Here is a 14,457-nt window from a genome sequence, read left to right as displayed (position 1 = left end):
AGTTGTCGGAAAATGAACCATAAATATTGACTGAAAGGACCAGGGTATAAAAGCTTGGATGTGCCGTCCTGCAGATTTTGGCTTTATAAAATTAGGAAAATGTGCTGATTCGGATTGTTCCTATTACAGTAATGGACTCTCTCTTGCTTAGAGACGCCTCCTGCCCATCTGCAACAGGGAGGTTTCCTTTTTCCATTTCACACTGTCAATCAGATATAACTCTCTCTTTCCACCTTGCCATTCTCTCTCTTTCAAAGCAGTTTCTATAGACTTTTTTAATTTCAAATTTCTACCTTCAAAGCACCCCACGGATTAAATATTGTGAAACAGATTAAATATTTATACAAAATGTTAGTTCAGCACACCTGGGAGTGCCTGGATGACTTTAGGAAATTGGTAGCGAAGTACTTTACAAGACTAGATGGCGTGGGATAACTGTGATGCAGTCGTGTTTCCTAACGCCAGCAGGCCTGAGGCAGGCGGCAAGGTATCCAGGGGTTGGACTGGGGTGTACACCCCTCCCCTGCCACTGATGGAGAACGCCTGGCATGGGTGAATATGCATGCTCCTCTCTCTGCCTGAATGTATTATATAGAGTGAGGTGGACTATTCCGGAAAGTAAGAGGTTGACTTCTCTCCTAGGAGTTCATTCATGTCCGCTGTGTATTTTTTTACTACAATAAATGTCATGGTATACAAGCTTGTTGTAACTTCTCGTGTGATAGGTTCATGCTCTACAAAACAAAGAGGGGGCGGGCCAGGCATGTGAACAGGCGGAAGTGTTTCTCCACCGCCTCTGCTAGGCATCCCTTCCAAGCCCATGCCCATGTATGATTAAGAGGGTACGGTGGACAGGGGTGGACTGGGACAGAAAATAGAAAATAAAAGTGCTCCCTTTCGCGAATTCAATAGCTAGAAAAAGGGGCCCACATTTGCAAATAGGGCAGTTTGAACTTGTAAAGGCATGTTGTATAGGTGTTTTGCAAGGTGTAGGAGACTGCTTGCATTTGTTCCTGCTGCACGAAAATTTTGCTGTAATAATGGGGAAATTAACAGGAAAAATCAGCCCACCAGACCATAAAACTGTCTCACAAACCTAAAAAAAAAGGACCCACACACTGACCCATCAGACCAGCTCTTCGGGCACTGCTTGAATGCCCTATGGGCCAGTCTGACCTTGATGGTGGAGCCAGGGGTGGGCGGACGGTACCCTGTATCTTGTGGCATACATCGAGAAGCAATTTAATGGTATGGGCCTCCTCCCCAGTGGCTGTAAATAGAGAAGCCGTAAGGCTAGTAACAGCTGTTCACTTTAGGATGGTGCCAAAAGGGACTGCAAGGTGAGCAGTGGCCCAAATGGAACTTTAAAACATTGAGGACAGGCCATGTAACTTGTAGAAATTGGTGAGCGAGGAAGCAACTGGTGAGGACCCTATATCCTAGTTTCCTGCAGTGAACTGGCCCTGTCAGGACACACCGGCCTTAAAATCCCTGGGGTGGTTATGGAAAGCACAAGCAGTGCTCCCCTACCTCCCTCATCCCAGGGAAAAAAATAGGGCACTGCAGGCAGTGAAAAAGGACAAGCTAACCGTTGTGAATGAGCACAGGGGTGCCTTTGAGATGGTGAAAGTGTTGCTCACTAGGATTCCCAGGCGTTGAGACTAAGGTAACACTGAAAGAGTGGCCCACTGACCAAGAGGGATAAGTATGCCGCCCAAAAAGCAGAGGTCAAAATGTCTCAAAGCAAAACAGAATTTCTTCAAGCAACATTGCTCCTCTACTGATGATTTGAATAAAACTAAAGGAGAAGAAGGGGGCCAGAGAGAAGCACAACTTACGCAGGGAGGACCCTAAATATGAGCACTTTGAGGACACTAATTTTTAAGTGTCCAGACTAGACCAAAGAATAGTTAAGATGGAGATGCGAATACTAATTTTTTGGTGTCCATAGAAGACCAAAGTTAAGACAAAGGTTTGTCTGGAGAACCTCCCATCGCGAGCACTGCTCCTTTTAAGGTGTACATGCACACCTCTCTTCCCGCGAGCATGCGCTACCGTGTGTGGAGCACACACACACAGGACATCCCGCAAGATTGTTCGTGCCATTTCCTGGATGCGGTGTGGACGGCAGAGGAAGAGTTGGGAGCAGCAGGTAAGTCTGTCTCCGTTTGGGGCTGTTGGGCTGATGGCACTTGCTGTACTCTTGTGTTACTAAAGAGCAGCTACAGGGCAGATTGTGTACTTTTGTTTAAGTATTCATGTTAATTGCAGCCCCTTCACGAGCTGAGATTAACATGAATACTTAAACAAAAGCACACAATCTGCCTCACAGCCGCCCTTCAGTAACACAAGAATACAGCAAGTTTAAAAACACATTGCGTACTTTCCATTTAATCAGAAAGCACACACCCTGTTTTAAAACTTGTTGTACTCTTTTGTTAGTAAAGCGGGGCTGCAGGGCAGATTGTGTGCTTTTGTTTAAGTATTCATGTGATCTTGTATAGGCTCTCAACATTTCTCCGCCCAATGAACAGTGCTCCGGTTAAGAATATTCAGTAAAATCTTATGATGGTACCTCCGTTGGAGTCTTGTGCTTTTCTAAACCTGAAGTTTTTTTGCCGGTCTCCCCAATTCATGTCATGGCGTGTGTATCCAAATTTCAAACCTGCCTTAAGACCCTTAATGTGGCGTTGTATGTGTGGAAAAGCACCATCTTTTCACTTTTTTAAGCAAAGGTTTGGATTGATATTTGGCGCTGCACACATGTGCAGTCTGGTTCCTGGCGCACATAGCCATGGCTGCAGCGCACAGAGACCCTCCACTGCCGCACACAGAGGAAATAAATTAGAGGGAACATTGATCGCGACATACAGGAGTGAAACGGTCATAATGCTGGACCAAAATCTAGCTGTGTTAGAGACCCAGAGGAAGGTGTGTCAAAATAAGAAATGCCGGGGTGAGACAATGCAAGGAAATGCTGTATCCAAGACTTCCTGGAGGCCAAACATGGGAGCAACCAGAGCATACGGCTGGGACCAAATGTCACATGTTTGATTCAAGTGCCACAGGATCCTCCTTGTGATGTGCCCCTGAACAAACAAGGGTGATGGAAAGGGCAGTCAACACTTGGCATTACGTGATAACTAACTGTGAATATGATAGGGCTTGAACATCACCGATTTTGTTGTACCCCTTTAATCCCACTGAGAAAGTTGACATGCTTTTGTTTTCAAGTCATCTTCAGTAAAGTGAGATGTTGAAGTTGAGCACGGATTTAAAAATGTGATGAAGATTGCAGGCCGCGAGAAATCTACTCGCTCACTCGCTATTACTATATCAGATTTTATCAGAGCAAACTATTTTTAGGGCATTCTGGCCTGGTCTGGAGAGAGAGCTTGTGCTGGCAAAGAACAGGTGTTCTGTTCATTCAGAAAGTAACTGAGCAATAAAGATGCCTTTAAATCTTCTTTTTATCTTTTGACATTTAAGATGCATTCAAACAAACAGAGGTCAAATGTCACCATATGTCTTGCTGCTTATTTTTATCCTGGGGATTGGTGTTTACTTTTTTCCCTCTGACTGCCAAGTTAGAGGAATTTGTAAAGTGAATTGTCGGACAATTGTGCTGAGATTTATGAATGAACTGTACAATTATTTCAAAATATATTACCGTTTAGGAAAGCACTTTTTTGTCATTCTGAAGTGAGATGGAAACAAGGATTTTATAAGGATCGGAACGAATCAGGATACTTCAACTGGTGATGTTCAAATAATAAATATTTGCTGAAATCCGGTTTTCCACACATTATCGTTTGTACGCTATATAGTTTTATCATTAAAACTGCATTTTAATGGGAGAGTTTGAGGCCATTTCAATGGAAAATGTCTGTCTGTAAATGACAGTTTAGTTATAAATATTATGGTAAACATGAGAGTTTTTAAATACAACTAAGGAAGATTCCTGCCCCGCCTTGATGACAGTGCTATCAGTTAACTAAGGCGCAAGTCAGGGGTCATGGGTACTCTAAATGTGGACTAAATTTTTATTATTGTTAAACAAAATAGAGAATGAGGGTTCTTCAAGGGATACTCCCAGTCCCCCTGGGATATGAATTAGAAACAAATGAAGGAGTCATCCCGTGGATATAAATTATCTACGAGATGAGGAGGTACCTATAGAAAAAAGGAAAGATTTCCTTTTCTAAAAGACCCCTCACTCACCAACTCACCTTTTTAGATATAGACACCACAGGTCAATCTAACTTAATTTGGTGTCTCACATTTGCTTTTAGTATTGTCTTGTTGCTCCATATTAAACTTTGAGGGCGTTAAATTAAGACGATTTTTAACTTCACCTTTTCACTCACTTACACCACTGTTGTGAATAATCCTGCTCCACTGTAATCAGGTGTTGAAGCACACCCGAGTGGCATTCGGCTACTCGGGTGGGATCCCAACGATGAAGCATGTCACCAACTAGGTTGGTGAGTGAGGGGTCTTTTTAGAAAAGGAAATCTTTCCTTTTTTCTATAGGTACTTCCTCATCTCGCAGATATTTTATATCCACGGGATTACTCCTTCTTTTGTTTCTACATTTTTATTATACATTGATCAAACATTTAGGTTATGAGATGAAACAAAATATTTTTTTGTAGTACAGAAGACATGCAGACATCTCATATTTGAAGATGGTCCCGTATGTGATAATGCAGAAAAAGGCGACTCAGTGAAATAAAATATTTGCCTAGGTTCACACAATTTGAGATGAGTTTATAGGTCAAGCGCATTACAATTAGGTTGAGTAGATTATTCAAGTCACTAGGCCTGCAGGTCTGGTAAAAACAAAAAAAACTCTAGGCCTGAATTGCGATTGTGTTGGCTCAATAATACAGATTTAAACTTAATAGAATGAGCAGGCATTGAGCATGTTATGTAAGTTTATACTCCAAGGGTGACAGACACATGAGGGTGCACACATATTAATACATGTACAGTAATGCGCTATTTCCACAACTTTGTATACATAGGCTAGTTGTGTCACTCTTTCTGCCCGTTAGGATAGTAAACCATGCACCACCCTGTGGTTTTCATGCTCACTAAACAGTAATTGTTGGCCATGGCCTGCTCTGCAGGGTAACCCCCAAACTTTTTGCCTTTGCCCCTCCTATTTTTGCTGAATTCATTTTTGGGGCCCTAGGACTCTGTGCACTTTACCACTGCTAACCAGTGCTAAAGTGCTTGTGCTCTCTCCTTTAATCATGGTAAAATTGGCTTACACCTGATTGACCCATTTAATTTGATTAGAAGTCCCTTGCAGAGTGGTATATTATATACCCAGGGTCTGTACATTAAATGCTACTAGTGGGCCTGCAGTACTTATTGAGCAGCCCAATTAAGTAACTCCTTAAACCATGTACCAGGTCTGCCTTTGCAGCCTATGTGTGCAGTTTTAAACTGCCCTTTCAGCATGGCAAAATAAACCTTTACTAGGCCTAAACCTTCCTTTTTAATACGTATACGTTGCCCCTAGGGTAGGACCTAACCAGCCCATAAGGCAAGGTGCAATGTATTTAAAAAATTGGACATGTACTTTTAGCTTTACATGTATTGTAGTGAAAAACTCCTAATATATTTGCTACTGTGAGGTCTACCTCTACCAAAGGATAACATTTGGCTTCCTTGTTACATTTATTATGTGGAACCTTTTGATTGGAAACAAGTAGACTTTTTGTGTTTGATGTCTGAGAAATTGTAATTAATAGTCCTCTTTGATGGTAAAGACAGATTTTAAGTTACAATTTTGAAAATGCCACTTTTAGAAAGTTGGCATGTTCCTGCTCTATTTGGTGCCTGCAGCCTGCTCCAGGATCTCGTGACTGGGTGTAATTAACAGGTGGACATTGTTTATTCCTCCCAAAGAGCCACACAACAGAGGGATTAGGTGGACCTGGTTGGGCCAATAACTGTCAGGATGGGGGCGGGGCTGGGCACAGGCCCCCTTGCAACTGAATAGGCTATGCTCTGCCTTCACACAAAGGACTTGTCACCCATGCATTGTTCATGCAGCCAGCAGGGCAGGGGAGTCAGGAAACTTCAAGCACTTCAAAGGGAATTCTGCAGGAACCTATCCTCCTTCAAAGAAGGCACCATATATAAAAAGATAAACCCTCAGGCACACTCCTTACTACACCCCTGGACCTGTGGAGGTTACAGAAGATGTACTGCTGTGCTGCTTTGCTGCCAGGACTACCACTCTGCTGTTCTACTACTCTGCTTGCTGAGAAAGAAGACTGGACCTACACCTTTCAACCCAGGCGGAAATGACTCCAAGGGTCAACTGACTGACCTCCTCTTTTGAGCTATGCGGACATAACAAGCTCCAGAGGCCCCCTGCAATTGCCAAGCTGACCTGCTGCCTGGATCTGCAACTGAACCTGCCTCAGCCCTACTAACCTCTGATGGAGTGAGTTCCTGAGCCCCAAGAGAAGCCCCTCAGGCCCTGGACAAATGGTGTGGAATCAGTTGAGCTCTACTCCAAAGAAAAGGAGAAATCCTGAAATTCTGTGCTCCTAGTGAACTGGCTTGCTTGCGCCAAGATATTGCCACTTGCCAACACCAAGTCCCAGCGACCCAACTCTTCCTGCCACATCGACCGCCAGTGACACCTTGAAATGCAAGATCTGGATTTCGCACTACGGCATTCACAGCCCGAGGTGACTGCAAACATGATCAATGACCATCTGCGATGCTGGACAGGATCTTCACGCTACAGCGACGACTGTCCACGAAGCCCAGCCTGCTCTTCACGCTACATTCACAACCATCCATGGCACTCTCCCTACTCCTCGCGGACACCTCCACCGCAAAAGGGAACTCTTCACACTGGACTTTGGAAGGTGACTCTTTCAGCTGGACTATTCTGGTCCCTGTATCCGGCCTGTGCTCCATTGCGGCCTGCCTGAACTTGTGACTTTCCCCCGGTCTTGCATGACAAGATAGTTGTGAGTAGCACTTTGTGCTTTTAGGTGCTTTCTTTACCTGAAATCTTTACAATTGCATTTCTCCTGTTCTACTGATTGGATTTTTGTCGTTTCATCTCAAATAAGTTAATAAATGTTACTCTAGGTGTTTAGATTGGCGTGGGATTTTTCATGTGTTGTGTTTTCACCTTATCACTGTTTGAAGTGCTGGATAAATTAATTTACCCATTGCCTCCGTGTTAAGCTGGACTGCTTTGTCCCAAGCTTCCAGAGGGTTAAAAACAGGTTAATTTGGGGTTTGCTTGTGACTTCACCGTGACAGGAATTGAGGTTGTTGCTTGAGTAGGGTTTCACCCCCCTCAATCAGCAACCCAATTTCCAACAGTCTAGGTGTAACAAAGGCTATGCTACCCAAGTAAGCTTTATACTTCCAACCAGAAAAAATGAAATGCACCCTGAAAAGACAAAGCACTTCTAGGCAGTACAGCCTGCGAGTGGGCTCATTGCCGGCTGCTAAATCGCCATGTTGAAGAAAACTAAACTAATCCTCTTGTCGCTTGGCATGCACTGCAAAACATGGTATGTGGTTTGTGAGATTCAAGCCACCATGGCGTAACGTTTTGATTATACCTGCTGCCCAGTGAACCTCTGCATAGCTCTTGCTTTGAATGACAGTGGGGGACTGGCCTGTTAGTGCCTGAGGACTTAAGGTTTCGAATGCTGACATGGGGCGGTCTGAGGAGCTGCGAGTCCGCTTGCAACACAGGAGCTATTGAGGCGTGTATTGCGCATCTCAAACTTCTACCTGATACCCCTGTCACCTTGTCACCTTCAGGGTTCTGTGTCCAGCAGGAAAATACATGAACAAAATCAACTAGTTACTCCAGAACCCCCCTCAGGAATGATTAAATATTGTACAACCCACGAAAAAGCGTCATGTGATGGTTGGTGAATAACAAAACATTAGAAAATGTTCCCTATTAGTGGATAAGGCAAATAACACCTCAACGCAGCACAATTACTGTTAAATAATAAAATATATATATGTAGTCATTCTTATATGGGTTGACAGTTATTCGCTGCATTTTGAACCAGAATAACTGCTATCTATATTGGCTATAGTTATAAAAAAACATTATATGATTATGACAACTTCTCTAAGGGGGCAACGATATTACTTGAAATCTGCCAGGCAGTCTTATGTTTTTTGCTAGTCAGTAATATACAGTGTCAGTTGCAATACAACCCAGGTGTTTAAGCTTGTAATGATTTATTTTGCCCAAGAGTTGTTTACAAGCCTATCACGGGCTCTGTGAGAATTTGATACAACAACGAGATGTCTAAAGTGCCAACTACATCTGTGAGGAATTGTGTCATCTGAAAGGAGTGGTGAAGAGGACAAATAAGCGGGAAGGACAAAATGTCCCATACTCTGGTTACCCTTCCCTTCTCCCATTAAGACCTCAGTGATTCAACTTAAGAGCATAGAAATGTTCCTGATCAACAGTTTCCCTCCGTGGATGTATCAGTGTAAATGTTAACACCCCAACCATCACATCTCTCCCTCCAGATGCTTTTGTTTCCCACATAGCAGCGAATCAGGCTAGAAATAAACATGTAATATTTGTAATGCAGCGGTCACAATTCCCTGAAGCTCGTGCTGGGGCATCACGGTCAAAGGATTTTGATTTCAAACATATGGATTACCAAACGGGCTGAGTGAATGGAGGCAACATACAACAGCTGATGGGGTTTGATGGAGAGGATTAACTGGCAGTATGGGCTCATTAGTCACATTCGAAAAGCTCTAGAACACAGAAGTACATCCGCTGAGGTCTATAGAAGATTACATTAAGCCGCGGAAGCCATTAGGGAGCTCGCAGTTTTGAAGGAAATGTACCACTGGAAAGTGGCTATGAATAGAATAGAGTAAGCCTGGCCTTACAGGATGTCGTCTTAAAAATCACTGCACAGTTTCAGGATGAGAGTGTATGGAGTTTATAGGTTGCCTTCTGATCTCTTGGGGTCTACCTGTGGCTTTTTCTGCCTTGCAAGTGAGTAGAAATATCCTCCAATCACACTCTGTCCATATTACGTTCAGTCGCACGAGAGTAAGTACAGAGTACTAGCCTTTGGGCTCTTCATCTGGGATTCAATTTCTTAATGTGGAAAGAATCTAAGTGGGTCCCTGGCATTGTATCCTAGCATCAATTTTGACACACTGTAGGTTGCAGACCAACTTGATTAAGGATATCCTATACATTAAATATATGGCTTTACAAAAAAAAAAACCAGAATAATAAAAAAATGTAAAGACAAACTGCATATATTAACTTGTAAACTTCGAAATTGTTTCAAAGTAACAAGTGTGCATGTGTGGAAAAAAAGGTTGCCAATGCTACGGCCCAAAACAAACGAATTGTGTATGTAGTGGGGTCATTTTCGAGCACATCACGGACAGTACAAAGCCATGCAGACTGCCGGTTTCCCGTGGAAATGTCTCTGGGGTCAGAGTCGGTGATGTATTAACTGTGTGTGCGGTGACATCTTACGGATTTGGGGGGCCCTGGGCCAAACATATTTTGGGACCCCTGTTCGGAACAGATTTGCAATTATGATCCGAGGGGATAGTGATGCGTGTTTTCAATGTTCTAACACAGCAGCAGCTCACTAACATTACTACAAATATTCTTTGTGAAATGTGAACCCCTCCTATTTCTCATATGTTAGGTCCAGTTTTGATCTAAAAGAAACTTTTTTAATGGATGTTGCATGAAACAAACACATTTCTCTGTAAAATGTCTGTAATAGACTCTCACACATCACCCACATTAAAAATAATGTAAAGGAAACAGTGTTAAAAACAATCTGTTTAGGAATTATTCAAGTACATCAGGGAAAGATTCTCCGCATAACAGAGAGCTCTATCAGGGGCCCCCTGGAAGGTTGGGGCCCTGGACCAAAGCCCACTTTGCCAAAGTCTTAAAACGTTTCTGTGTGCGTCAGTGCTTTAAGTGGGATGAAAAAAACTAGGGGGGCTCTGAGAGAGATGTGGCCAAAGTAATTATGGGCGTGGCTTTAAAACACCAGCTAAAAATCTGTGCTTAGCATAGTGTGCCGCCCGACTTGTTATTTTGCTATTTATGTCACTGCATCCAGATACATGATACAAGAAACATCATACCTACAACAGGTTAGGACTATTGGCTTTGACAATGGCTTTAGTTACTTAAGATAAATAAGCAGCAACTATGGCTTGTGTAGAATATTGAAAAAGCTTGCACTTAAAGCCCTGGGGACACCACGACAGTGTTGCTGCTCTTGAGTTTCAAAAAGAGAAGGGAAATCCAGCGAGAAAATGTCTCTCTTTAAAGGATTTCCCTTCACCTACAACGCTCACCTGGCATGATGTCATGCCGTAACTTCCCCACTAGTGAGAAGTGAGCAGTGTGAGCACGCGCACATCGATGTGCCTGCTGTCACTGCAGTCCGGACCAGGGCACAAAACAGAGCCCGATAGAGACCGGTTTCGAGGCCTCTTTTAAGAAACTGCCGGTGCTCAGACCCGGTGAGACCCAGGCCACTTAAAGCCCTGGTGTGCGTGCAAACTCGAGAACAGTGGTTGCAATAGGCACCAGCATTTCCAGTGTGAAAAGGCACACAAACACACGAGCCGGAAAAGAACGTTGTCTGGGATTTCAGCAGTTACACGACTGCAACACGTTGATCACGTGATGCCGTGTTGGCCTTGATAAACCTTACCTTATCAACTACAAACTAACTTCTAAAGATGGGGTCCAGGGGTGTGATGCAGGCCCTGCGGCGCAGGGGTGGGGGCGCCTAGGTGCAGGGGCCCCTTGTCTTTCGGGAGGAGTGTGGGGGGGGGGGGGGGGGGGACGCATTCAGCCCGAGGTCAGTGAGTATCTGTGATAAATGCGGGACTCAGTGGCCCCTCTTCACATTCTGCAGAGGGTGCCCGTCATTTTGCGTCAGGTCACTGGTGGGGCCTGCATGGTTTCAAAGAAGTAGGAACTTGTCCACCATTGCAACCATTTATCGAAGCAACATTCAGGAATCCACTCACAGCTCCTTTACCAAAACAGTGCTCCCCAACCAAAGACCAATTAATCCGGTCTGTGTCTGGTGGAAACCAAAGAACAATATGAATGGCGCTACACAATTGTCAATAATACAGCATAAAAGCAATACTATCAACAACATGCAGACTTCATGCAGAATGCAAACGGTTTTAATTTTGGAAAGAAATTTGTAAAAATCTCAAAAGCTGGAAATACACGCTATGCTGGGAGATAAATACAAAAAGCAGCAAACGTACAATATATGTAATTGCTGATAATTTAAATGTGCCGCATTTCTGGATTAAATGCAGCATAATGTAACAGGGTTTGAATTCATTTGGATCCTAACGTAGCCTAATCTGTTTAAATATTTGAAATTCAAATTGCCATTCCCAGCTGTTCCGTTGAGTGCAAAAAGTGATAGGTACGAAATGGTCTTTAAATGTCTTACTCTGAATGCAGGTAAGTCAACTGAAATCTAAGGGCTGCGAACACCTGTAGGTCCATGGAAATCAGGAACTTTTAATAGTATACGTAATGAATGAATAAAGGCAAGAAAACGTACCTTAGCGCGCGCTGTCTACGCAGTCATAGAGATAACTATTCATATTTGCAAATTAAATACGTTGGGTGCAAAAAAACACCTTTGTAGTGGAAGTAAATAAAGAGTGTTCTGGACGAAGCACTAATGCGATTTAAAAGTAACGCTTTTGCTGCATTGTATTATCCGAGCTTCAATAAAGCATCCGCGTCAATGGCTTGAATGCGACTTCCATTACATTCTCTCTTTTTTATTTGCTGATGGCATACACATTAATAAGCAATGCGTTTTTTACGTTGGATTGGCAAAAAAAAGTATGTCGCCCACAATTCTCTACACAGCTCTTTGTTTTGCTCACACTGAACGCAAAATGAGATTTTCAAAGGATAAACTCAACCGCAGAGAAGAAACTGACATTTCAAGAAAGGCAGCTGTCAGAACAGCGGACTCATGGGCAGGGTCAGCGCCTGCCGCAGGAGACAGTAATGATGAACATGCCAAATTCACAAGTGGGTTCCGGTGGCCCCTCTGCACAGCTAAGGAAGTCGCAGCTTCGAATGGTGCCTGATCTGCTTTTTAAAAACGCACTTGTTGCTGATCAGGAAGTGACAGTGCGAAGATGTGCGAGAGCTCAGAGGCAACCGCAGCTTCTGTCCATGGTGCTGAAGCTGCTGGTAGCAGGGGATGGGTTGTGCTTTGCGTTGGTAGGGGACGCCGAGGGGTATTTGGGGTTTAGGAAGTTCGCGAAGGAGAGTTGCCTTGTATTGGTGAAGAGAGGGCAGGGTGGGGGCTTTCGCTGATAACTGAATGTTGCGCTGCCTTAGTGTTTGAAGGGCATTCCTTGGACGCGGAGACGAGGAGAGGAATCACGTCGGTAAGTGAAAGGGGGGGGCTCTCCCTGGTTCTGGGAGACTTTTCTGCCCTCTGTAAGGGCTAGAGGGCCATTCAATAGCACTGGTAGGGGCCTGATCATGGGGGTAATCTGGCCCTAAGGGTGGCCCTTTCTGGTACTGGGGAGGCTCCTTTGGGCTAGACGCACTTCTACGATCTGGGAGAGGGGGTGAACCATGGTCCTGGAGGATCTTAATGGTATACGGGGTCCGGCATGGTGGCGGAAGATGTGCTGTTTTCTAGCCTATTTGCTCCAGGGCTGGGGTGGCTCTCTTGGTTTGAAGAAGAGTCGCTGGAGCTGTGTGGGCTCTTTCTGGTGCCCGGGGCTATACCTTGGTCTGAGGGACTCCTGACGTTGGACTTTCTGGTGAGGCGGGTGCCACTGAAGGTGCTCCTCTCCCCTCAATAACCCCCAAAGGGAGGGGCATTCATACCTGTTCGGCTCCCTGGAAGCATATCTTGCAGATGGGTGTTGGGCAGCTTTCGGCGCTGCTTGACTCTGAGTCAGTGTCATTCTTGGCTCCGGCGGGGAAGGTAGCTGTGCTTGGCTCTTGATCCGGGAGCTCAGGCGAGAGTAACGGGTCCAACGAGGAAGAGCCGTGTCGTGGGGACTCTCTCGTCTCCACCTGTGTGTCCCCTGGGTCTTCGGGAAGTGGGCTCACAGCGCCTGTGAGCCGCGACGACTCCCGCCAGTCGCTCATGCCGCTAGGGCTGGGGCCGCGCTCGGCGGGGCTGCGGCTGCCCTCAGAGCCCTGGCAGCAACCCTCACTGCAGGTACAACCGCGGCCCGGGGGCGGGGCCAACGTCAATCTTCCTGTCCAATCAAAACTACAGGAGGCGTGTCAACAAATAAAGGGGGCAGGTCAAAGGAAAAAGGCGGAGAACGACCGCTGCCAATGTCGCCTACTGGCTGGAAACAAGAACGCTTGCGCGTAGCGTCATGTGAAGTGCTTATGACGTCGGCTTTTGACGCCGCCTGAGAATGCCACGTCACTCCCCATAGTTTGCGCTGGCATGGTTACAGGCCCTAGTCTTTTCTCTGATAAGTGAAGTTGTACGAAAGAAGCCATAATCTCATGACTAATATTTTTGCTGACTACAACGCCGTGACTCACAAACGGTCTCGCTGGCGCGGCCAAGCATCCCTTTAGAGGCAGCTTTCCAAACATTATGACGTATGAGCTTGCGCAGCCTGAGTATGTTATTGTTTGGCTTTTTTCCGTCCTCTCAAATACTATGGTAGTGCATGGCTCGCGCTCTACGACGGACTACTAGCTGTTTGACATGGTGAGGGAGGAGGGCATTGCATTATTATCCACCACTTGTTGAGCTGGCCAAAGCTACATCGAAGAACAATATTAAAAAACGAACTAACGTGTCAAGAATTTTCAATTCTATTAAGGACAGGGAGGTGAGGATTAAAAATTTGCGAACATTCATGACAAGAATTTTTAATTCTATTAAGGACACGGAGGCGAGGGTTACGCTTCTCGTTCTTTGCTTTGATTTTTACAGCAGCCAATAAAATAACACTTATCCAGAAACTACAGTACCCATGAGCACCTAGTGCCCCATAACAACCATAGAGAGTTTCCCTATATGAGCCATGTCAGAGGCCACCACCTGCTCTTTCTTTGGTGATCATAGAACAGTTAAATCCGACAAATTAAAAACTCAATCCGGGAGAACCATCCTTTGTGATGAAGGAACCCTTCACGTACCAAGGCATCAGGAAGCCCAACTGGGCTAAACTTCTGAACCTGGGGATTCGATCCACCATATGTGAACAATCCATGGACAGCCATGTCAAAGCTCAAACTGGATAGACACTCTAAATATTCCAGCATTGAAATTTCTTCACGCTTTATTTGTTATCTGTTCCTGCAATAGAAAGGATAGTCTGTAATACCCATACCCTATCTGATTTCATAATCATCCCAATCAGACAAAACGGGGGGGGGGGGGG

At 44.8% G+C, this 14,457-nt stretch overlaps 1 protein-coding gene across 1 annotated transcript in view; it reads right to left on the bottom strand.

Annotated features, from left to right (window-relative positions):
• MARCHF11 (membrane associated ring-CH-type finger 11) overlaps positions 1–13,280 on the bottom strand; it is a 292,091-nt gene extending 278,811 nt beyond the window's left edge. The window contains exon 1 of the mRNA XM_085604170.1: positions 12,926–13,280. Coding sequence (XP_085460296.1) covers positions 12,926–13,192 — 267 coding nt within the window. The 5' untranslated portion in view covers positions 13,193–13,280. The remainder of the gene's footprint in view (positions 1–12,925) is intronic.
• Positions 13,281–14,457: the final 1,177 nt, after the last annotated feature.

The sequence above is a fragment of the Triturus cristatus genome, chromosome 5_1 (assembly GCF_964204655.1).
Source record: "Triturus cristatus chromosome 5_1, aTriCri1.1, whole genome shotgun sequence".
In the NCBI taxonomy this organism is placed as follows: Eukaryota; Metazoa; Chordata; class Amphibia; order Caudata; family Salamandridae; genus Triturus; species Triturus cristatus.
This window is presented reverse-complemented; position numbering and strand designations above follow the sequence as displayed.